This window comes from Cornus florida, unplaced genomic scaffold (assembly GCF_030987335.1).
Source record: "Cornus florida cultivar Cherokee Brave unplaced genomic scaffold, ASM3098733v1 CherokeeBrave_3.0.0_Hap2_Chr08, whole genome shotgun sequence".
Classification (NCBI taxonomy): domain Eukaryota; kingdom Viridiplantae; phylum Streptophyta; class Magnoliopsida; order Cornales; family Cornaceae; genus Cornus; species Cornus florida.
In genome coordinates, this window is record NW_026775578.1 from 46,122,919 (window position 1) to 46,148,651 (window position 25,733).

At 34.7% G+C, this 25,733-nt stretch overlaps 3 protein-coding genes across 5 annotated transcripts; 2 read left to right on the top strand and 1 right to left on the bottom strand.

The window, feature by feature from the left end:
* The first annotated feature begins 9,998 nt into the window (after positions 1-9,998).
* On the top strand, positions 9,999-12,981 carry LOC132271581 (protein yippee-like At4g27745). 3 transcript variants are annotated; one of them, XM_059773014.1, is made up of 4 exons: positions 9,999-10,133; positions 10,509-10,539; positions 10,692-10,817; positions 12,542-12,981. In XM_059773014.1, exons 3-4 carry the CDS (start codon positions 10,725-10,727, stop codon positions 12,767-12,769), a joined length of 321 nt encoding a protein of 106 aa, XP_059628997.1. In that variant the 5' UTR covers positions 9,999-10,133; positions 10,509-10,539; positions 10,692-10,724; the 3' UTR covers positions 12,770-12,981. The 3 variants fall into 3 exon arrangements, with proteins under 3 accessions (XP_059628997.1, XP_059628996.1, XP_059628998.1); XM_059773013.1 differs by having other exon boundaries at positions 10,001-10,539; XM_059773015.1 differs by lacking the exons at positions 9,999-10,133; positions 10,509-10,539 and adding an exon at positions 10,554-10,578.
* Positions 12,982-13,755: 774 nt separating this feature from the next.
* LOC132271583 (uncharacterized) lies at positions 13,756-20,350 on the bottom strand. The gene is made up of 8 exons (XM_059773016.1): positions 19,922-20,350; positions 17,694-17,825; positions 17,402-17,525; positions 16,394-16,839; positions 16,104-16,180; positions 15,832-15,967; positions 15,252-15,455; positions 13,756-14,125 (listed from the first exon to the last, which is right to left on the bottom strand). Exons 1-8 carry the CDS (start codon positions 20,315-20,317, stop codon positions 14,066-14,068), a joined length of 1,575 nt encoding a protein of 524 aa, XP_059628999.1. The 5' UTR covers positions 20,318-20,350; the 3' UTR covers positions 13,756-14,065.
* A 1,082-nt stretch (positions 20,351-21,432) lies between these two features.
* On the top strand, positions 21,433-24,204 carry LOC132268629 (histone-lysine N-methyltransferase ATXR6). The gene is made up of 6 exons (XM_059769453.1): positions 21,433-21,791; positions 22,259-22,339; positions 22,442-22,671; positions 23,350-23,450; positions 23,556-23,768; positions 23,941-24,204. Exons 1-6 carry the CDS (start codon positions 21,518-21,520, stop codon positions 24,098-24,100), a joined length of 1,059 nt encoding a protein of 352 aa, XP_059625436.1. The 5' UTR covers positions 21,433-21,517; the 3' UTR covers positions 24,101-24,204.
* Positions 24,205-25,733: the final 1,529 nt, after the last annotated feature.

Consider the following 25,733-nt stretch of genomic DNA (forward strand, 5'->3'; position numbering starts at 1 on the left):
CCACGATGATTTATCGGAGGAACTGACTTTGCTGAATAGCTTCTCGGGAATTTTAAAAGGTATTCCCAAGTCAGCAGGAGGATCTTGTAATGGTTTAGGTATTTATTGGACCGCCACTGACTGAGGATAGTAGACGGATTAACTACTCATCGGTTTATCCTTAGTCAAGAATTTGGTTCATGAGGGAGTATTGTTAGAAGGAGTTACCGGAGTTACACATTGAGGATGAAGCAAAGTTTCTTCATTGGCATAAATAATGTGGAATTTATTTTTTTTTAGGTCACAGTTCGCAACAAATAGTTGTTACTCGAAAACTGTTGACTAATTGGAGGATGAAAAGAGTCCATATGCGTTTGAAGTTAGACAAATTGGAAGGAAGGTATAAGGATTGAGGTTCACAACTCTTAGTTCCTCATGGGGCTTGGTAGAAACATGATGCTTCGCAAAAGGAAACAGATGTTGGGACGACAGGTAGGAAGAGGGACATAGTGATTTGTCTCACTGTCTGATATCTAGTAGTTAATCTAGAGGGACCATCAGAAATCATTAGATCCTTGGGGCAATTCTCATGCTAGAGCGGGACTGACAGAGTAGTTTCCACGGATCTAGATGAGAGATTACTGATTCTACGCAAGGGTTGGGATTCTGGTTGGGATATAGGTTGACTGATAAAATTATATCAGTTTCTTTTTGTCTATTTGGAACTGGTAAGATATCAGTTCATACAAATAACACGGCTCACAAGACGGCTTAGATGGATGGATGTGGTGATTCACACTTTGCATTAAGTTTTGTCTGGTGGAAGTTATTGGGAGGATGATAATCTTATCAACCGATTTGGTAATTGAACCTTCGGCGATTAGTGCGAAATTAGTTGAGTTTTAGCATGTGTGAGCATAACGCTTGCTATTACTAAGGAAATTGGAAAGGTCAACTTGGTGTGTTGGAGCTGACCCTGGTTAGCAAGATGAAAGATTGATACTTGGATGTGATTGGAGGTTTTAGCTACTTCCTATGTCAAAATGGGAGTAGGACTCAGAAAGAGTGGATGGTTGGTCGAAATTACCAACATTGGTTGGAATTTTAATTCTCTATGGATTCAGTATGGTGGATAGAGTAAGTTCGCTGGTGGATATTACTTCTAGTACTATTTACTTGGAAATTTCTTATCAGTTCTACATTGCACTGATAACGGAGTCATAGCATGTGGTTACTCATTATAGTAGATAAAAGGTGCTATGTTATAGGAATTTTCTGAAGATGTTGGAGCAACAACTATGCTTCGCATTTCTAGACGGGAACTTTGATCAAAATATTATCGTTGATCATAGAGGATATGTTTCGGATATTTCTCTTAAGTGTGAATGGGAAATTGAAAGTGTTACTTCGTTTTTCAGTTATTATCTGTGCTAGTATTGGCACAAGGAGGTTAGTGTAACCACGTTTGGGGTTTTGGATGCTACGTAGTGCAGCTCTCTCACTTGTTGGTCTGAAATGGAAGCAAGGTTATATAATAAGACCTTGACTTTATTTAAAGGATACATCGGAGAGAAATACTCTCTTTTATAAAGGACTGTGCACGGTTTGGAAGCGGTAGTCGGATTTTGTAAATAGTTGAACTCGTGCAGTAGAGTTTTATCAGGAAATGGTTGGTTGGAATGTCTTCCGTGTAGGAAGCAATGTGCTATTTGGAGGAAGGTCAGTTTTAAATATTAAATTGACTTTTCACGGTTTTTGTTTCTTAGTTTAGGCAGTAGCCTATAGTTTACCATTACTGATTTGTTAGGCGCTGTATGCCTAAGAATTTTGTGCGTATATTCTATGGCACTTGGAGGATTATGGATTGGTATCCTGGTATAGATATTGGGTAAGGATAATTTGTTGTGCAAAACAACCTATGTGTAGTTAGTGGTGTTTTCTTAACTAATGAAACCATAAATTTCTTAAAGGATTGGGAATTCAGGGGAGCCCATAAACAGAGGCAAAGTCCACAATGGAATGGAAATGAATTTAAAATAAAAGAATTCTGAATTTCATGAATTCCGAGGACGGAATTCCTTTTGTTAGGGGGAAAGAATGTAATACCCCTAATTCTCAAAAGGATATAACTGAAATTTATTTATTTATTTTATATACATTTTAATTGATTATTTGATTATTTGATTTGTGTGCATTTAAATATGTTTATCTGGATATGTGTTTAATGGTTTTATTTGCTTAATTGGTAATGGTGTTGTTTAAATTAATTATAATTGTTTTTTATTTTTTATTATTTGATTATTCATGACTTAATTGATGTGTAATTTTTGGTAACTTATATAATTTATGTGCGTTGTATGTAAGTTTAGGGTTTAATTTATGTATAATAGGGTAGCCGACGTATTAATGGGCTGGGATTAGGATTAGGGTTTAGAAAGAACCTATATATATATAAGACAGTATGGTCTGTTAGGTTACAAACCCTATTCACGACATACTATCTTGAGAAGAAAAATAGAGGAAAACTAAGGAAGAGAGAAATAGAGAGGTTTGAGGGGAAAAATAGAGAGCTTTCAGCTATAGACTGAAGGTGTGCTACAGAGGAAGGAAGAGGTTGATGGTGGAATAGAACTGGAGCAGTAGGAAGGTTGCCGGTAGTCGTCCGATCGTCAGAAACTCCATAAACGGCGGTGAAGATTTCAAACTGGAATCTTAAGGCAAGTTTCATTTTATCTCCTTCCTGTAAACTTGTGTTCTGTGCATCCTTTATAGTCTCCAGGAATTAAATTCAACTTTTAAAACTGATGGTTGATGCATGTTTTTAACGGACTGTAATTTGTTTTATAATTAATAACTGGAATTGGTTTCTTGCATGCACTGTGTTAAGTATGTTTTTTTAATTTTTGTAAGTTAATTCATATTGGGATGGGAAGATTTTGTAGGATTAATTGGATGTCAATTGGACCCTAAGAAGTTTAAAAACAATTGGGACAGAAATATGGAACTTCGTCGGAAGCGAAGAAGGCAAACGAAGAAAACATAAACTGTTGCGATCATGGTTTAAGCTTTTGATGAGTAATTCATACTAGAATTGGAGAAATTTCTAGGCTTGTTAGGACTTAAATTGAAACTTAAAAATCTTTAACAAAGGTGGGACAGAGGACTGAGACTTTGCTGGATGCGAAGAAGGCAACACAGAGGAAGTAAAGAAGGAAAAACGGAGGCTGGGGAAGTGGAGGCGGCTCCACCCTTCAATGGAGGTGGCTTCATTGAAGTGGAGCCGGCTCCACAAAGTATTGAGGCAGCTCCAATGTGGGTGGAGCCGGCTCAACCTAAAATTGGAGCCGGCTCCTCTTTTGCAAATACACTGTAAGCGTATTTCTTTGGCCTTTTTGAGATTTCAGGGCTCCAGTATTTGTTTAAACTTGGTTGGATGGATTTAAATGTTGTAATTAAGTAGGATTATACCCAAGAATGATTAATTATACCCAAGAATGATTAATTCATGTTAGGAACTTGATCAACATGGGATTTAAAATTAAATTCACATGTGGTTTACGGCTTGGAAAAAATTAAATTGTTTGTCGTGATATTTAAGCAAATTTAATGGAGAGGTTTTAAAATGATGTATTTAATTTATTAAAGACCTAGAATTATTGGTTTAGGCTATGGGAGTGGGTGTCATGACTTTTAAATATTAATTAAGCATGCAGTCAAGGAGGGTGGAAGGGTTAATTTCTAGTGTTGTACTAGTAAATTAAACGGACTAAAATAAAAGTTGTTTTTGTGATGTTATATAAATGAAATATATAACGTATGGAAATCCCAGGGATGTTATCTTCTGCTATAGTCATAGATATCATGAAACATGGATACTAAAGTGAATGCCGTCAGGGAGTATGGAAGTGGTAACTGCTAGTTATTATGTTAGCAAACTAAATGCTTTTGGGATTTCATTTATTATGCGTAGCTTATACTTCTGAGTATTTATTATACAAAGCTCTGGATTTATAATGGAGGATTAGAGGGACATCATGAAATTTACATAATAGATTGCATGCTGTCAAGGATGGTGAAAGCTTAAATTGTTAAATATGTTTGAGCAGATTAAATGGAAGAGGATGAAAGAAGTTTGGGGATTTGGTATAATGTGTTCCAAGTTACATATTCTGATTTTCATTATATTATTGGATGGATTTTAATTGATAAACGATTATAATTTCTGATTTGTCAATTATATGGATACGGATGGTTTAAATTGTTCATTATTATTTTAACAATTAAAAAGGAAGACTTATGATTATACTGGATGTGTAATATAACCTTACATATATCAGATTTCTATTATGTTTATTTCTGGATGGATTTGATGTCCAAATGTGTGTTCATCATTTATTGGAGCATTTGCATTATATGTACCGGTACGGGACGGTGACATATCAAGGATGGATTAGATCAAAAAGCTAAGTCCTACCCCTTCATACATACGGAATGGATTAACTAAAACAGTTAACTCCTACATGGATGCATGTCCTGTCAACTAAAATAGTTGAACGACATAACGGATGGTTGCTTTACTTTTCTGTATTATGAAGGATTTAAATATATACTTATGATGTCGTGATACGAGCTTGAGTCTCCTGATCACGGTTAGGGTGCGTATATCGCCTAGGATGGATAACTAGGCCTAATGATGTTTCCCTTGTTGTTCTACTCGGGTTAAGACAGATTATGTGGGCTGGTGATTGTCTTACAGTGTGTATTTATATCTATATGGACTACTTTAGCTATTGTTGAGCTATCTAGAATGTATCTGCGTATCGGGTTTATGTACGGATTGTAATAGATTGGAACTTGCATATGGCCCTGACCCATTCTTATTTTTCAAGTGTTCTTCAGTACCAAGCCTAGAGCTTGATCGTGTTGATGCAGATACAGACTCTCACTCTTTCGACTACATAGGATTTTCTTTCTTACTTTAGTTTTGGATTTTTAATTTTGTAAACGTTTTATCAGTTGGAATTATTAGGGGTCTACTAGATGGATTCCCGAGTTGTACTGATTTGAAGGATTTAAATGATATTAATTTATTATTTAAAGTTTGAGGATTTTTATTTTAAATTTCTTTCAGCGTATTATTAATTTATTCTTAATTCAGGTTTTTTTCTTACTTATTTACATATTAATTGTTTGGTATCCCTCGGATCTGTGCTCGGACTTGATCACCCGTGGCTCTAGAATCGAGGGGTATCACATATTGAAGATTGGATTTTTTGTTTTCTCCTAATTAAAGATTTGATCTTTAATTTGCTTATCTTACCACAAAGAACCAATACCAACAATTGACTATCAAAACTCCATGAGCTTGAATCAATTGTGTTCAAACTTGAATTGAAAAATCTTCTCTTCAATCCTTGCCACCCTTTCTTGAAGAGTAGCCTCAAATCTTACTCATTATATTATGCGGGGCATTAGTGTTGATAACATTTTTAGATAGTAATTTCCCAAGAAGACAATTCAAACACCATTCCACCCCTTTAGCCCTCCTTCATCAATCTGTTTAATGCAGGTGGGAAACTCTTTGATTGAAAAACATAGGGTTAACTACTTGAGAGAAAGAGACAGATTGGTTGAGGGTTAACCGAGAGAGAGAGAACATGGAGAGAAAAGAGAGAAAAAAATCTTGATTTGTTTTCTTACTTGTAAATGATTCTATCTTAATTAATTCTCTCTCCCAAATCCTTAAATATAGGAATCGTGTGGCTTATAAGCTCAAGCTGTTTATACTTTTTACGAGAGTTAATTTATTCTCTCCCCCAAATCCCTAAAAATCATAATCGTGTGATTTATAAGCTCGAGCTCTTTATACTTTTTGCGAGAGCGCTCTCGCAATAGCACTACTATTTATAATAATTGCTAAAAACTTCACGCTTAAAAATTCAGTTCTATAAGTTATCCAATATCTAAATATGGGCATGTTTCGAAGCTATTTTTGTTGCAGTGTTTAATGTTGTCATATTGTGTGGTGTAACGAAGATAAAATGGTTAATTTCACTGACACCCCCTTAGGTTTGGCCAAATATCACCTTGAAATATTTTTCAAAAAATATTATCACTTACACCCCAAATCACTTTTCCGTTACTAACACTGTTAAAATGTGTGTGGAATAACATTTTTACCCTCATTTTTTAATGCTTTTTATTTTAAAACCTATAAGGACAAAATTACCCCCATCATCCTTATCCTCACCCTCACTCACACATCCTCTCTTCCATTGCCAGATGAGTCAAACTTTCAGCTAATCTAATCAAATTAGAATAACTATTAAGAAAAAATCAAATCAACACAACATAATATACAATAACCAACAATTCACATAGATTAATCAAATACATCTTAGAAAAAGAAGAGAAACCCATTAATCAAAACCAGACTACATAATAAATAAGAATGATAGAGAAAAACAGACAATTGAAAGAAAAATTTATAGATTCATAGTTAAGAACAGTAGCAGGATTAAACTCCAAGAATGATAGAGAAATAATAAACTTGAAGGGGGATATTTCTCCTTCGCCACCGCCAAGTTCACCTTGCATTGTCGTGTCCCTCCTCCTCTACCATACCCTCAAACAACCCCTCAATTACCACAACTTCACCGGGATCCCCAATGCCGGCGAACCACTGAGTTCTTGTCTCCAAGAACGTCAACGGAGAGATGACCTTTGCCGAGATCAAGAAGTCAATTTGTTCGCTCTAAGAACTTCTGGGCTTTCACCTTTTTGATGAAGGCTAGGAAGCCGCTTCCAGATCAGTTCAATCTCTACACAGACACAGACACACACATACAGTATCTCTCAAAACCCTAATCCGAAACCCCATAATCATTTGTTCCTTCACAATCCTTAAACACCCACAGTAAAACTCAAAATTCAAATCCCAAATTGTTGATATTTTTCATCAATTTTCTTGGTTGTTTCTTGTTTTTTTTCCTTTATTTTTTCATTTTCTCTCAGGTTAGAGCATGGCGGCAGTGGTGTGTTCATGGCAGCAGCTGTTTGCCAACAATGTGATTCACGACGATAAATTCAAGGCACCATGATTGACGATAACCGTGATGGTATTTAGCACTTTTGCTATATATATATACACTATACATATTTAAATACCCTTTGACTTTGTCAAAAAAAACTTTAACCTAAAGAAATATACTAAAAGTCTAAACTTTCCCTAAATGTTTTGCAAATATACAATATTATTGTATATTTGCAAAACATTTAGGGAAAGTTTAGACTTTTAGTATATTTCTTTAGGTTAAAGTTTTTTTTGACAAAGTCAAAGGGTATTTAATTCATTATGTATAGTATCAGATATCTAAAGATAATAGTTGGGGTGTAAGTGAAAAACGGAACAAATGTTTGTAGCATAAGTGACAATAATTTTCGAAAGTTATTTCAAGATGATATTTGATCAAACTTGATGGGGGTGTCAATAAAATTAACCCAAGGTAAAAAGATCGCAACACATTTTGAATTGTACCTCGAAAAGAGACCCTAATAGGCTAATATGAAACAAAAAGTTGATATTTCTTAATATTTTCGCATTGCAGTAAATATAGGCGGCCCTTTTTTCATGCAACATTTTATAAAACATGTTTTCCTATTTTTACTTTTAAAAATCTTACATTCTAGAAATTTTTTTTTTTTTTTTTTTTTGTTGAAAATTAAAATTATAGAAATTCAATCACATGAAACCATAAATATTTTTGTGGAAGAATTGAACATTATTTCAAATATTATTGTTCAGACTTCAGACTTCAAATAGTCCTCTTATTTCATATGGCATACATGTAAATAACCAGGAAAAAGTGATATTTTGTGAGATCTAGTCAAAAGAAGTAAATTGCAGTAAAATAAATGTAAATATGATAAGGAAGTAAAATATTATACTATGTATTTAATTAAATAAATATACTTAATAATATAATGGCCACAACACATCTAATACCTACTCCGTACCTCCGTGACTAAAAGGGCCAAAAGTATCTGAAGTCCTAAACCATTAATTCAACAATCAACCATCCCAATAGACCGAGGAAAACAGACATCAATAAATAGTGAGGTAATATTACACTGATGAACTTCTCTGACGCTTAGTTAACTTTTTGGTAATTTTACCCTTTTATCACGATTATTTTTATTGTTAAAATAATAAAATTCTAGATATGTCAAATTACCCTATTGTCCTTTAATCAGTGATAGGTGGAGAGAGAAGTGAAGAGAAAGAAGGGTATTTTTTTCCATGCAAATACGGCATTTAAAAAAAAAAATATTTGATAGCAATCTAACTCTAATAGTGACTTTTTAATGAGCATTTTGATCATTACAACTAATTTTGGTGATGTGCAAACCACCTTGTTGCTGATTGCACGCGACTTTCCTTGCACAATCACACTTTTAATTAATTAGGATTCTTAAAATTTCACACTAATTAATTAGAGTGAAGAGATACGGCTCTTTGATGGGGTAATAAAAATTCACAATCAAGGTTATGTCTAAGTGTAACGGGTGGGCACTTACCCATTTACCCAAAAGCTCGAACTATTGGGTAGTGCTGCATACCCACCCATTTATACCCAATCACTTTCCCATCCGATTTCGATGTGGGACAAATGACCCCTGTTACATTCTCCCCCACCCAAACTCGCAACGCCCTCGTTGCGATTCGGGCCACCCTGCCTACCCGGAATGTTAGCCCGGACGCCTTCCGGGTCGGGTGCTTGGCGTGACACCGGATCAAGGACTGGGTCTGATACCAACTGAAACGGGTGGGCGCTTGCCAATTTATCCAAAAGCTCGAACTATTGGGTAGTGCTGCATACCCACCCATTTATACCCATGCCACTTCCCATCCGGATCCGATGTGGGACAAGTTTCCCCTTGTAACATTCTCCCCCACCCGAACTCGCAACGAGGGCGTTGCGGTCAGGCCACCCTGCCTACCCGGGATGGCTCACCCGGACGCCTTTCGGGCCGGGCGCTTGGCGTGGCACCAGATCAAGGACTGGGTCTGGCTCTGATACCAACTGTAACCGGTGGGCGCTTACCCATTTACCTAAAAGCTCGAACTATTAGATAATGCTGCATACCCACCCATTTATACCTAATCACTTTCCCATCCGATTCCGATGTGGGACAAATGACCCTTGTTATACCAAGTCACTAGACATCCGGGTTAACCATTACAAAATCAAGCCCGTATTTAGTACGGCTCCTTGATGGGGTAACAAAAATCAATCAACTACTTTACTCTTCTTTTTCCTTTTTTTTTTTTTTTTTTTTTGAGAGAGAGAACCAACATCTGGAGATTGAAAGTTCATACTAAGGACAAAATTTAATGAAAGTGTGTTTGTTTTAAAAAAAAAAAAAAATGAGACTTCCTCTCTTAATAAATACAATGAGTCGTATATTTTTGTGGTTTCTTCTATTAGGTGCGATTTAAATTGATAAGGCAAATATTCATGCAACACATTCATATAATATATTACATCACAATTCAACATCACAGCATTGAGTACGTATTATTATTACATCATGAGTTTAATTGCACTCTAAAATACACAATACACAAAAATATATTGAATAATTAAATTTCTAGTCAAACCTTTCTCTTGAACTTCGCACAGCACAATGCAGATTCAGCTACATTATTATATGATTCAAGTGTACAAATTCAATTGATGACACTTTATCATTAATTATTATAAAATTAAAAAAAAAAAAAAAAAAAAAAAAAACCGTTTACTTTTAGTAGATTTTACCACTAATCAATTTTTATGTTACGGAGTAATATTTTATCGCCACGACGTCATTTACTTCAATGGGTTGTACCGGTAACACCCGCCAAAAACGGTACGCGCCACTTTTTCTGCTGTAGAAACGTGTAGACCACTCGCTATGTGCGCGCGTGAAACTAATATCCATTCACCCAACAACACTCACCTACACTAAAAAGCGGCCGAAAATCCTCTTTCTCTCTCTCTAAAATCAATAATGGCCAACTGAGAAACTTAGGGCGCAATGGCCAGATTAGGTTGTATTCAGAAGGAAACTCCAACCATAATTCACCTTTATCCACATCTTTAATTCTCATGGTGGTAGGTGACTCAAAGCAAAGAATAAACTTTTCTACGCCATCATTTTTCATCTTTTTTTCAATTTGTTTCTTTTAATCCTATAAAAGGGTTTGATTATACAGCTCAGATCCTCATCCAACTTTACTATAATTGATGGGTTCTCTTCTTCTCTTTAATATACTGTAGATTTTATTTCAAAACTTTACCTTCTCATTGGTTGTGTTCTTTTCATTATACAGTGTCTTTATATATATATATATATATATATATTTGATGTTCTTGTTCTTTACTCTTTATACCAATCATGTCTTAATCAACCCCACCACTTATTCTTGCTCTCCAATTTGGTCTAATCTTGCACGCCAACATTCTCTGTGTGCTTATCTTTTGGTGCAGAGTATTTGGCCTTTCACCGACTTTGTTGTGGGTAAGAAATTTAATGCTCTCTTTCTTCATTTGGCTTCTGGTTTGTAAATTTTTCAGTTTTTCTTATTAATTACTACTGTGAGACTTGGGTGTTCGAAATTTTTTGCTGCTTTGTTTGTGATTGAAGTTGTTATGGTACTCTTGTTTGACCAGTGAGGTGTTTGGTGCACGAATTGTTGCTTTTCAATGGCGGAATTGGTTGGGCCTCGGTTGTACAGCTGCTATAAATGTCGAAATCATGTTTCGCTTCACGACGATATAATTTCTAAGGCTTTTCAGGTGAAACACTCTAATCTGTGCACACCATTGTTGAATTCTTAGGATACAAATGATTGTAGTGCCTCTTTCTCAGCATTTTAGTGGTTTGTTTTCGGTTTTGTGAAATTAGATAGTGTGTTGTTAATTTAGTGTAGACTTGTACTTAATCATTGGATTGAGAAGCGTTTGCCATTGGATTACACTTTTCTTGTTTGAAAATATAGTTGATAATATGGACCTAATAGAGTTGATCATATGGACCGTTCAATTCATAGACGTAGATCTCAGACCTATGAATGGGATATTCCCGAAACTCACAGAAAACTGTGAGCGGAGTGATACAAAAAGAAAAGCAATTCGAGAGAAACCAACCCTTCTTGAAAATGATGTTTCAACTAAATGATTTAGGCTCTGTTTGGCGAGCTTCTTTATTTTCAAAATCGTTCCACTTAATGGGCTTTGCAAAATGCATTTTAATGGAAGGAATTTAAAGAAAAAAAGTTGTTTGGTGGATGTATTTTTAAAAAAATTCTTTTGACTAAACACAATTTAACTTGACAATTTTATCCTTAATTATCATGAATAGTACAAACTTGATAGCATAGTTGAATTAATCGAGATTTAGCAAGGAAAAATATATATATATATATATATCTATATATATATATATATATAATTAGAGTAATGGAGTGAAAATCAGAGATGATAGAGCAATAATTAATTGGCACATCAATGTTGTCATACTTTTATTATAGATACATTGCAGATCACCATTACTGACAAAGTGAAGATCAACGTATACATATCGATAGAAGTTGAAGGGAAAAAAATAAAACGGCAAGACAAATTGTAGCAGTTTAGCATAATTATTCAAACTGACTTTCATTCTTATTTCTAGTTATATTAAAACCCTAACTGAAAATCTATTATATATATATATATATTGAGAGTTAGAAACGTTGTTCAAAATTCTATGGAGAGTTGAACTTTTTTGGATTTTTGGATGAGAGTTCAGATATCTTTATAACTCTTTTGCTCCTTGATTAATCAATAGGAAATTTTTTTTGCAAATCCTCCACGTCTTGTGTTCTTTCCTTTTAAATTTAGGATAAAATTGTATAAAAATTGTTACTTAAAATTAGCATATGACTTTCCTAGAAATCAGTTCCAAAAGCGAGTTTTTCGAGCTTTGCTTGAATGGACTTTTTAGGACTTTGACGTTTGTTGGAATTCCTTTTATCTTAGTTAAGCAAACACTCAATACTTTTTTGTAAAAGGGCTTCATAGGCTTGGGGAAGCCCGTTTGAAGCTATCAGAAAGCTCAGCCAAATAGGCTCTTAATATCTTGACTTCGACTCTTCAATTCATAGACACGTAGATGTCGGAACACTGAATGGGGATATTCAGATCGGGAACTCACAAAATAAAACTAGAGAGAAACCTACCCTTCTTGAAAATGATGTTGCAACTTATGTAAACCGATGTTTGAACTATATGTTTTTAAGATTTTCTGAATTCATATCATAAGGAGGGAGGGAGCTTTGTTTTCTTATATCTGAAATGTTTCAATAGTTTTAAAGCTTTATTTATTATTACATTTTTATTTTTATTTTTAAATTATTATTGTTATTTATTTTTTGCATCTTTTTTAATAGCATGTGTGCAATTGTTTTATCTGAGTTTTGACTTTGATAGAAGTTTTGGGCATGTTTGTGTTCAACCTTCTTCCATAATGTTGATAATAGGGGAAAAATGGCCGAGCATTTCTGTTCTCCCACGCAATGAACGTTGTTACTGGACCCAAAGAGGACAGGCATCTCTTAACTGGTCTTCATACAGTTGCCGATACCTACTGTGGTGACTGCCGAGAGGTGTTGGGTTGGAAGTATGAACGAGCTTATGAGGCAGCGCAGAAGTACAAGGAGGGGAAGTTCATACTCGAGAAAGCAAAAATTGTTAAGGAAAACTGGTAGCCTCATATCAAAGCCCCTATTCAATCCGTAACAAAATCTCAACGTTGTATAAGTGTCTTGATTCTTCCTAATTACCCGCCTTGAACAGAAATCAGTCACACAAAAACAAATATTTGCCATTGCTCTGATCTTTGCACTCTTACCATCTTCTATGTCTGGAAGTGTACAGGACTAATAATTCCTTTGTTAATAAAATTGTGATATTATTCTCATCTCCAATACCTTATTTGATAGTTATCTTCTGGTTTTTAAGGGTTTTTTTATTTGATGCATGGTAGCATAGTTCTCGAAGCCATACAGGTTGTTATGCAAACAATCGCGGACTTCAGAAAACATGAAGAGAATAAATTCCTTCGAGTGGTGTCATCAGGGTGCTTCTTACAGTAAGTATGGATTTATTTACTCGTAAAAGGTCATTTTAAGATTCGAAAACTCTTTAAAAATATTATTACAGTAAGTATGGATTTATTTACAGTAAGTATGGATTTATTTTTTTTAATATTTTAAAAAAAATATTATTGCATGGACCATTTCTCCAAGTTATCACCATCAGTCGAGAAAAAAGAACCGCTTGATTAGTGATGATAGGGTGGCAGGATATTATCCCTTCGATTTGTACAGGAAAGCACAGCACAAGGCTTTGTAGAGGAGAGGATCTCATCCTGATTCAGCAATGTTTGATATAACAGGCTAGCAAACTACATATCATTCCTGTTCCAACATGATAGAGAGACTAATCTCTTCTCTTCAATGCAAATCCATAATGAATTTTGTGCATCCCATTCCCGTCAGTAATCATCTGTTTTTCAAGCTAAATCACACCTCCTCCCTCCTTCAAAAGCATACAAATTTGAAAACATAATATGGTTTTTGATGCTATCCGATTCCAACCAAAACAACATTGCCATGGATAAAACAGCCTCCAGGATAGGTACCCAACATCAGTGATTCAGCTACATGGACAATTTGTTTTTCAACTTACAACCTAAACAAGAAGCACAGAGAATAATTCTACCCTCAGTTATCTTTATAGACAGACGAGTCCGAAATATGATTTCAACAGCAAAGGATGTTGAACACCATTGATAATATCGAATATACATCATTGTCAAAAAACAATAAAAAAGGGTGGCTTGCCCTTCACTTGTTGCAGATGAGCCACTATGGTAAATAAACTGAAAATAATTCTTCAAAAGAAACAAATGCAGTATAAAAACCGAAGTTGAAAAGGGTAAAACTTCCCATAAGAAGCATGATGCTGCTTGACTACTACCATAAATCATTTTGGCCTTCAACTCACTCCTTCAGCTTACATACATCGATGAATTTTTGCACTGCATTGTGATATTGGGTTCCCTGTAACAATATTTTGCAGAAAATACGAGTTAGGAGTGATTCCTATCTTACACATAATCTAACTGAATAATAGAATAAAACTAAATAAGTGAGGACTAATTCGGCTTAGCATATACTACAGTATTTAAATTACATGCGGTATATTGAATACTATGATACATGTTGCAGGTTGGTTTCAACCGATATATCCAGAAGGCGACCATGCAGGCAACTATGGAGGGCTCGTGTAGTCCGTATATGAGATGTCCAACTGTAGGCACTACCTCATCCCATCATGTGATGGAAGATTATACCCATCCAATAATAAAGCAGGAAATAGACCATCAAGGAGAGGATTGGATGATAGTGTTCTAATCAGATTGTATACTCCCAAGAATTTAGGATAACCGCTGACACAAGTCGGTACAACCCCATAACTAAGGTAGACAATCGTCACAATCCAACAGTATGATTTCTCCATTGCAAATGATGGAAGCCATGACAAGTGAAAGATGCGGGGACTACAGCTCTTCTGGCGAAGAACAAAGCATGGCCGTTTTCAAGGAAATTAGGGCACATAGAATCATGTCAGAAAGTACCACAAAGTTCTTGCATACACAAACATTCATATTTGTACACTTTTTACTCTATGGACAGCATATCATTATGAAGTCAGCTTAACAAACATCAAGTCACGGGCCCTAATGCCTTTAGCATCAATGCTGCTATTCACTTATATTTTAATTTTACGCCATCAAACAAAATTTCACAGTTACACTACCCATCTCTTCTTGAAGCTTGTAAACACCATTAATGCCCCTTGGACCTCTACTCCAAAATCACAGGCCAGTAAATCTATTTGGTCATATACATACCTTTAATTAGGTGGTTACACGTGGCAAACTTGTCATTCTCCAACATGTAAAACACCAGAAAATCCCTTCTAACATAACAACTCCGTAAGAGAGAAATTTATATGGGATCTTCTGCAATTTTATGCCTGAAATGCCTAGGTTCGTATGGCCACAGGTCCACAGTCCTCAGCTCCTCAAGAATATGTATAGAGTGCGATGGCATAAAAGTAATGATCTTAATTTAGAAATAAGTTAACAAAACGTCATGAAGATATTGATTTTTAATATGGTACCTCCCAGTAAAGTTGGTTGCAGTCCATGCACTGCCAAAACTCTAAATTCTTGTCAAATAAACAGTTGGGAATCACTTGGAATCCCTTTGCTGCTTCAACAGCCTCATCAGTTGTTAGTGGTTTTTGAATGAATCTCCCATTGCATTTCGTGCACCTCGACATTAGCTGATCCTCACAAATTTTCAGTTGGAAAGTTTCAATTACCTGCAAGAATTCCTAAATTTTCAGCTACCACAATATTGGATCACTTTGATCGACAAGATGGAAAGGTATATTTTGAACAAACAATAATTAATTTACCAAAGACTTTGAAAAGTATAAACTGTTAAATCCACCATATGTAGGAAGCATATATGCAAATGTTGGACGGAAGATTTATATTAATTGCCCCAACCACAGAAATCTTCTATGCAATAAATTACTTGCAGGATCATGTAATTCCTTAATTTAATGATGACCTACAATTTTTCCCTTTCATCTTTCTTGGTGTATGTGGGGGGTGCGTGTTGGGGACATGAGGGTGGGGGGATTAGGCAACAGTTGCATGTCAGATGTGTACCAATAAATATTGAATGCATACCTCAAGTAGCTGTTCATTTTTTAGAAGACTCTTCACCCTATATATTTGATTTTTTATCAGATATTCATGTCTCAGAAGCTTGGCATCTCGTGTGAGGAGCACCCTCTTCTCTTTCTGTGCTTGGTCGATTAAATCCCTAATCACAATGAAAACAAATAAAGGACGAAGTTACAGTTCTAGTAGAAAATATACTTTAAATTTACATGATTTTAACTTATTTTAATCACATTAACAAAATAATAATTCATTGAAATTAATAAGAAGAACCACACCTTGTTTGAGGCTTTTTTACATTTGGAACTGCAGCATTGAGTCCAACACATCGTAAATGTTTTGCCAAGCCTTCAACCTGAGTGGATATTTCATGAGCCTAGCACTAATAATAGAACACAATCTTTTAAGTCCTACTATTCATTAACGATCACATAGATAGAGAAAATATTTTATCATAAGACATTGATATGAGAACCAGCCTTCCCAAAAACCTAAACTGATAATTTCAAAGAAAGTAGTGTATTCATAAATACGATAACATATGATCACATCAAATGCCACCACTTACCATCACATCGCATAAAAACTTTGGGCATCCATCACCACCCAATGACAAATCCCATGGTGGGGGCCCTTGCCAATCGTCAACATTCTCCAATCGCTTTTCTTTGCATATCAACCCCACAGATGATTGTCTTTTCCCTTTCTTTTTGGATGTTTTAGGCTTTCTGTCAGAATCCTTTAGTATAATTTTATCACCATATTTCCTAATGATCTGAAAGAGAGAATCATCCATGGGTATGGTATACATGCATGACACCCTGGAAACAACTCCATCCACAATTGGAATTCTTAGGGAAAATTCAGAAGTAGTAGTAGCTCGGACTATCTCCAAAGCATCACCAAATTTGGTTCTCAAAATTTGGTTACAACTACTAGGCTTCTCAAAAATCTCTTTCAACCCATGATCCAAATTAGAGAAATGGAGTTTACTGTTGTTGTGAAAAGATTTCCCTGAAATGAACAATCCAAGAAAATTTAAATGCTCAACTGGAACACTATAATAGAACTAGACAAGACAGGAAAAAAAATAAAAAAATAAAAACCAAACAGAGGGAAAAAAAAAAGATGGAATTTCAAGGTCAAGCATGGTCTGCACTGAGCTATTGGTTCTATGTTTGACAATTTACTTGATTTGTTAGCTTTCTTGGCATCATACCCCCAATGCAGGGCAATATTTATAGGGGAACAACATAAATTTGGACTGCTCATAATTATTTGGAAATTAAATTGTGCAAGTGAAAATTACAAGGATTGTAAGGTGGGAATATTTTTCCATCATATTACAAGGGCGCCACAATAAAATGCAGGTGGTTCAAGGGATGACGACTAATCAAAAATACTTGATATGAATGTAAGACTAAACAAATTCTTAAGCCAGCCATTGCAATTCTGCTCAATCCTCTTAATGGTACGACTCACTAAGAGGTGCTAATGCCAAATCCAGACTCGAAACCTTAGCCAATGCCCAAATTCAAATAAGTTTAAACAGTTTAAAATGTTAAGCATCACAAACCTTCTTTTATAACTTTGACCTGGAAGACATTAAATATTTCAAGCAAACATTGTGCATCTGCTGCTGCATATGTTTTTTGATCTTCTGTAAGAGGACGAAGTGACCAATCACTACATTGAAGATCCTAAAAGAATATATAATTATGTTAAATTTTTTATAACAGGGTATTTTTAAAACTACAATTTAGTCTCAGTAAAACAACCAGAATCCAAGAAACATGTCTCCAAAAGATAGACTCAAACTCAGGTTAAACTCTTCGGAAACACAATATATGGGTGTTAATGAACTGAACCTTTGAAAGAAAAATGCCCAACACTTCCTCACAAATAGTTGCCAAGCTCTTTGTTTCCTTTGGTATCTTTCTTCCCGGTGGTTTCTGTTGTAGAAAATTGTATATGCTTGTAATGTCTAAAAAGGGTTCCACCTATATACCATTTTTCAGCAAAAATAAACTATGATGTTATTGCTGAAATAAGTACAATATATCTCCAACAGTAATCCAGCTTACAGATGGATACATTAAATAAATCAAGATAAATAATTGGTTCAATAAACCAGATTCATGTAATTACAACTACAGCTCAACAAATTTTTCCCACGGTATTTATGGTTTATAAATTTTACCCACGGTATCCGATGTCCATACTTTGTTTCTGTTGCTGGGTATCTCATTTAAAGGGGCATAAATTGAATAATGAACAAGTATTGCGACATGGTGAGCTTCATTTATTACAAGTTCACTGTTGATTTAACCCTGATTACATTTCATGAATAAGTTATTTTACCCATCGGGGAAGAAAAAACCAACTCAACAAAGCCTCAAATTGCAACAGCTTCAAATAGTTACAGATTCTTTATTGACATTCAACTCCAAAGATTTAGTACAATTGTATGTCCATTATATAATTTGATTGCTTTATATATAAATTCTATCATAAATAACTATTAAACTTATATGACAACAAATATGTAGCTCTCCAAGAATATCTTCATATGAAATTGATCAAATGGATGTGTAGTTTACCTTACTTTGACTTGGGAACATATGTTGGTTGTGTGTATGTCTAAGAATTGGTTTATCAGATCTCCAAACATAAGGACACAAGAACATGACTAAAATTTGATAATTTTTTAGTTTTTAGTTTTATTTATTTATTTATTTATTATTTATTTATTTTTCTCTATGATAATGGTTTTCCATGTGACATAATAATCAATATTGACACACCACTCATTTAGAAATAATAATGTAATGAAGGGAACATGATAATAGAGTTTTCTGAACAATTACATAGCAAACTTGGACAATTGCTTGCCAGGTGGATATCCAATCAGACATATTGGGCTCATAGCCATTAACCATATCCAGATGTCATGTGTCATATAGATAGTACTTCACTCATTTAGAAGAGTACATAATACATGTTATGTATTACATGGACAATCACACAACATTAAATAGGTCAAAACTAGGAAATGTAAAAAGTAAAAGCACTTAATTTAGAAATGAGGTGTTTATTACTCAAAGCATAAAGGTTAATTCACTCACTGCTATGTTAAACGAGTCACCTTTTAACTAGGGGGAGAAAAAAAAAAAGAGTTTCATAAGTTTATATAAGTAACTCTGTTTGATACTTGAGTACTAGCAATTAAGCTCACTTTACAGTGGTTTGATCTAATGGTGTGGAGGCTCGAACCCCTTTTTCATTTTGGAGCCTCCTACCATCACAAAAGGCTGCCTTAGAAAACCATCCTTTCAATGCATGATAAGAACATCTTGAAAGGAAATGGAGAAAAAAATGTCTCTTTTACCCTCTCAATTTCTATCCTTCCATATGACAAAATCCAAACCCTGTTAGTGTCTTAGTTTCCATTATCTAATGTGTCGTGTTAGCTTCTGTTTTTAATTTTTTGTGTTTTTTTTTCTTTTTTGCTTTTTTGTTTTTTTGTTTTTGTTTTTTTTTTTTTTTTTTTTTTTTTTTTTTAACAATTTCAGCACGCCAGTAAGCAAATTTACATTCATTTCTCTCCACGCTTTAAAAATCAACAACAATAACAAGATAAACCACACTTGCTGAATGCAGTAAAATGAAAGATTACACTTTATCCATAAAGTTTCAGGTGGGTCTTGTAATGAACAACATTGATATCCTTCTCTCAGTCAAATGGACAAATAAAGCTTCTTCATGATTGATGAAGAATTAAATTCCATCCATTATCAAAACCACATTGATACAGTTTAAAGTATAAAATGTATGAACATGTCAATTTCTATTCAAATATGTGTAAACTTGCAATGAAATATTATCATTAATGTAACTAACACAGTTCATGTACAATACCTACCAAAAAAATAACAATAATTCAGGTCCAAAAAAAAAAATCTGGGATTTGTTTGGGATTTGTAATATATATATATAGTTTTAAGGGCTCCTATAAAATGAAGTTTAAGATTACAAATCCCAGATTTTTTTTTTTTTTTTTTTTTTTTCCTAAGAAACCAAACAAATAACGACTCACCCGATCGAAGCCAGGATCGCAGCCTTGAGAGCAGAAAGTAGAAGACAAATACACAAGATCTTGCTTGAATCGAAACCCTAGTTTCAGTATATTAGGCGAGACAAACACGTCCCTCAACAGCTCGTAGACTGAAGGTAGATGAATCGCTAACAGGTCGAGTAGAAACACAAGCGACTCGTCCTGCTGGTGAGTCGAATCGTCGCCGGCGAGTCGGCAAGCGATTTGGAGGAGCGAGACGGAAGGGAAGGTGGAGTTGCGGCCTCGGATGGGCTTCCACTCGGCGTCCAGTGCGATGACCGAGGAACGACTCAGTGCCCAACTCAGGTGAGTGAACTCGGGCGAGTCCGTGGAGGAGACCAAGTAAATAGTGAGTGGTTTTTGATCTTCGGGTTCCATTATGAAAGTGCAGTGTACTGCGCCCTCCAGTACCAAAATTGGCAAATTTATAGTTTTAGGCCATCTGTTGCTTGGGCCCAGTGTTGGGCTTGATATTTGTCAAATGGTAGAATACTATCAAAGAGGATTCAAATAGTATTTGATAACAATGGTGCATGTATTTTCTTTTTGTTTCTATTTTGCTGTTTTTCAATCGTGATAAATTCTTACATGTACATTTTAAAGAGCTAGTCTAATGCACGAGTCTTAATGTCATTGCAGAATTTGGGCTTCTGGGTAGGATTAGATGTAAACTATTTTATCTACGTATAAAGTGGTTGTTTCCTTATATCAAACGCATTATATTTCAGGCTCAATCAGGGCGGAGCTAGAAATTAAATCCAAAGGGGGCACAGTGGAAAAATAAAAATAAAAATCCAAAAACTCAATAAACGTAATTACAAATATAGATTATTCAAATCAAGGGCAAAGAAGAAAAAATCATTGCAAAAAGATAAGTAGTTGAAAAAAATAAAAATAAAAAATGAAAGAAATTTGAATGGGAAAAATAATTAGAGTTTGATTAAAAATAATAATAATAATAATAATAACTGTTTTAAGAAAATTAAATTAAATTAAAAAGTAAAAGAGGAAAGAAATAAACATTTAAGAGATAATTTTAGAAAATAAAAATTTTAGAGGGGCAATATATGAATTTTTTTATATATACACGAAAAAAAATATAAATTTAATATATATATATATTATAGTAGGGGGGCAAGGTGGCACGTGCCCCAGGTGGGCGGAGCCTCGCGCCAAACTATTTATATACAATCTGGATCGATTTAGGTAATTTTTTTGGCTTAGAATAAATAAAACTGTGTTCACTTCAAGTAGAAGGTTATAGGTTGAGTCTAGTACCAGTGAAGCCCAATTCTATAATCACTAATGGGCCTGGAGGAGTGGATAGATCCGCCGATTACGCACGAAGCTGAGACACGTGACACAACAACACGCTTTGGCGCCAAAAATTCATTTCCCGCGAAACCAAATTAACCAAATAAACGCGCGAAAGCCTCCCTCCTTCGCTCGTTAATTTCGGCAAATCTTATTTACCATCATCCCCATAGACACAACATACACACATCCGTATTCGTATACTCACACAACAAGAACTCTCTTTCTTTCTCACTCACACACACACACACACACTCTAACGCAATGGTTTCTACAACAGTGGTACACAGACGCAGAACTCAAGCTCCAAAGCCTCTCTCCTCCGAAACTCCACTGACGAGCACCACCTCCAGATCAAAGCGAGATTACACTGACACCTGCTGCGAGAGATGCGGGTCCGGCGACTTCGCCGACGAGCTTCTGTTGTGCGACAAATGTGACCGAGGGTTTCATCTATTCTGCATCAGACCCATCCTCGTTTCCGTCCCCAAAGGCTCTTGGTTCTGCTCCTCTTGCTCCAACCACCACAAACTCAAAAGTATGTTCATGGGTCTCTTCCAATTTTCCACATTTAATTGATTTATCGAAATTAGGTTAATGGGGTTTCTTCTAATTTTTCACATTTCATTGATTTATCAAAATTAGGTTTATGGGTTTCTTTAAATTTTTCACATCCCATTGATTTATAGAAATTAGGTTCATGGGTCTTTTCTAAAATTTTCACATTTCTTGATTTATCAAAACTCAAAGGTAGGTTAATGATTTTCTTCTAATTTTTCACATTTCATTGATTTATGTCATGATACATGCATTTTTCAATTTTATCCTTCTACAAAATTTCATAGAAATCGGAGGCTAAATCAATTCATTTCATCTATACCTGTCTTGCTCTTTGTATATATGTCATTAATTAATTGTGGGTATGTTATGATTAATGAATCTTATTACCTAATTTTTGGGTTTGGTTGTATCAATCTCACAAGAAAACATGTTTCTAATCTTCAGATTTTCCTATGGTTCAAACCAAAATCGTCGATTTCTTTCGCATTCAAAGGTCTTCGGAATCAATCCAGAAGCTTAGTCAAGGTAAAGGGCATTTGGGTGTTAATGGTTAACCCTTTTGTCCCCAAATTATTTCTTGATAGGGTTATAATTTATTATGGGTATTTTTATGTTTTTATTTATTAGATAATCGAAAGAGGCGAAAGCGAACAAGTAGCTTATTGGTGTCAAAGAAGAGGAGGAAGTTGTTACCTTTCAATCCAAGTGAGGATCCTACAAGAAGATTAGAACAAATGGCATCATTGGCCACGGCATTGATGGCAACCCAGGCAGAGTTCAGTAATGAGCTCACGTTCAGGCCGGGCATGGCCCCGAGGTCAGCAAATTGTGCAGCACTGGAGCATGGTGGAATGCAGGTAAATGAGAAATAACACAATATGTTGTGTATGTGTCACATAAAACTCAATAAAATTGGTGTGGAAGTCTTTACAAATGCGCGATGTTGATTTACTTAGCAAACAAATTGCTGAGAAAGTAAGGAAAGATATGATAGCAAGTGCATTTAACTAATACTATGGTCTTACATACAGTGGAATTGATAAATAGGTTTCATGTCAATTATGTATAGTTGGATAAGACTTTGTTGAGTTGAGTTACACACTTAAGTGAGACTTTTAGGGCTTGTTTGGTTTCAGTGTTTTCTGTTTTCAAATAACTTTCTTTTATAGTTCTGTCTTTTCAACTTTTGAGAATTGTTTCCAGAAAACTGAACCAAGCAAGAAAAGTGCTTAGTTGCTAGACTTTTAGATATGGGAAACATTTGAATTTAATTGGGACTGTTGAAGTTTTCTTTGTCTAATGGCCTATTGTTGCATATGAATTAGGCTTAGCATTTTGGCAGCCTGCACATATCAACAAAACTTCACACTCAGTGCACTAAGAAATAGTGTATTATATAGGACTAATGTTCAATCTGTAATTGAAATTAAGTCGTGGACAATTCCACTTTTAATCTGCTAAATTCTTTTGTAACATTTATAATGCGTTAGTTGATAGTACTATTTTACTAAGATGTCAAGAATATTGCATTTCAGGTTTTACCAAAAGAAGATGCAGAAACCTTAAATTTGTGCAAGAACATGATGGAGAGAGGAGAATGGCCACCGCTTATGGTTGTATTTGACCCTCTAGAAGGGTAGGTAGAATATTTTAGGATTGCTTCTCCCCTCAAAGGATGATATTCTTTTAGCTTTAGTTTTCCGTCTAATTTTAATTTGGTGTGCTTATCTGATTGTAACAGCTTCACTGTAGAGGCAGATAGATTCATAAAGGACTTAACAATAATCACAGAATATGTTGGAGATGTTGATTACTTGAAGAATCGTGAAAATGATGATGGAGACAGCATGATGACACTCATTTCTGCCGCTAATCCTTCAAAAAGCCTTGTCATTTGCCCTGACAAGCGTAGTAACATTGCTCGTTTCATTAATGGCATCAATAATCACACACTGTAAGTTTCATCCTTCCTTGAAGACCTTGTTTTCTCTCATGAACTATGCATTCTTTTTGATGGTCATTGAATACTTAACAGCTAATCATGCCTCAGTACTTTGTTTTTGAATATGAAAACCCGAGAATTATTTATGGTTCAATTTGGTTATAGATCCTTTCTTATGATGCAGGGACGGGAAGAAGAAGCAGAACTTAAAATGTGTGAGATTTGACGTCGATGGGGAGTGTCGAGTTTTGCTGATTGCAAATAGAGATATACCAAAGGGAGAGAGATTGTATTATGATTACAATGGATATGAACATGAATACCCAACTGAGCATTTTGTCTAACCTTAATGTCTCTGATCCCTCCAAAACTGAGGTCAAGTTATTGGAAACACTAAGTGCTAACTTTATACACACTTTCTAATCCATTATCTGAAGTTTACTTTAGCTTTTCAGATGTACAAGAACAACAATTCTTTGAACAGAAAATGGAAGTGTTTGGTTGAATGTTCTCAAAATTAGTGCTATCTAATCTAAAGCTTGTTTAAAAAAAAAAAAAATGGGGAAATGGCTAATGTACAACTTTGTTGAAATTTTGAGAGAATTAAAGCTTACATTTTTCAAAATGGAGACTGGATGGCAGACACTCCAGAATTGTATGATATTCCCATAGTATTTATTTGTTCATTTTTTAAATTTATAATTATCTCTCTTGAATAGCTTTTTTGAGTGACATAGTTCAATTAAGTATAGCAGGTCAATGAGCTATGAGTTATGGGACAACAATCCTCTAATTCTATGGGTTTATTTATTTATTTGAGAACACGCTCAAAAATTATAATTATAATCATAATAACATCATATGCAATAATTTGTGGTTGTTACAATAGTTATGTTTTACTAAAGTAGAACATGAGGACGTAAAGTATCAAATTGGGATACAGAAGTCAATAATAATAAATAAATAAATAACTAAATAAATAAACTGGTGAAAGGGTATATTGTAGAAAGAAGAGTGCTTTAAATTGAGAGATTTGTGTTTTTTATGGTCTTGGGAATCAAAAGTAAATACTCCAATGACATTTTTGGCATGGCAGTATTTTTGAATGGGGTGAACTAATTTTGGGCTAATTTGGGGTGAGCTACTATTACTATATATATATATATATATATATATATATATTTCAGCCCACCTTCACCTACCTGGATCCCGCCTTTGCATGACAGCATTCAAGATGAGGACATTGGAGTCAGAAGTGTTTTGATATTAATTTTTGTTTGTTTTTGAGCAAATAATTTCTCCGAGGATTGTCGACCGTCCAACTTCATTCTTGACAAGCATAGAGAGGCAAGTGGAATTTACATTATTTTTTATTTATTTATTTTTTTTTTTTTTGGGAGTTAAAGATTATTTTTATCCGTAGCAAGAATGTTAGATTAAATTTAATGGTGTGAAAGATTAAAATCGGACTCTCTGGAGCAACCCAACCACAAGGCTTCAAGACGTTTGTTTGGGGACTTAAGATTGATTGTCTAAGTAATATTTACATAGAGTTCTTGGGCTCAACCACTAAGCTGTTGGCCACACTGGACAAGCCCACTAATGAACCAGCTAAGTGATTACAAAAATATCTAACCCACAAGGGGTGATACACAGCCCAGCCCAGTTCAAACTTGGTTCATTTTAATTTTTGAGATTAATGGACTGTGAGAGGTTTTGGGATTTTTAATGTTTTATATTATTATTTATAATTTATTTTTGTTTGTTTATTAATGGAAATTGTGATAAGTTGTTTCTTTATATAACGGATTTTGATTTTCAAGACCCCTAAAGGAGCAGAGGAAACAAATAAACTTTTCTTTGTTGTTTGATTGCCAAAAACATAGAAAAATAAATAAATAAGGGCCCGTTTTGGCATTCGCTTTGTTTTAGGCGTTTTATTTTTGGCTAAAACAGAAACAGTATTTTTACTGTATG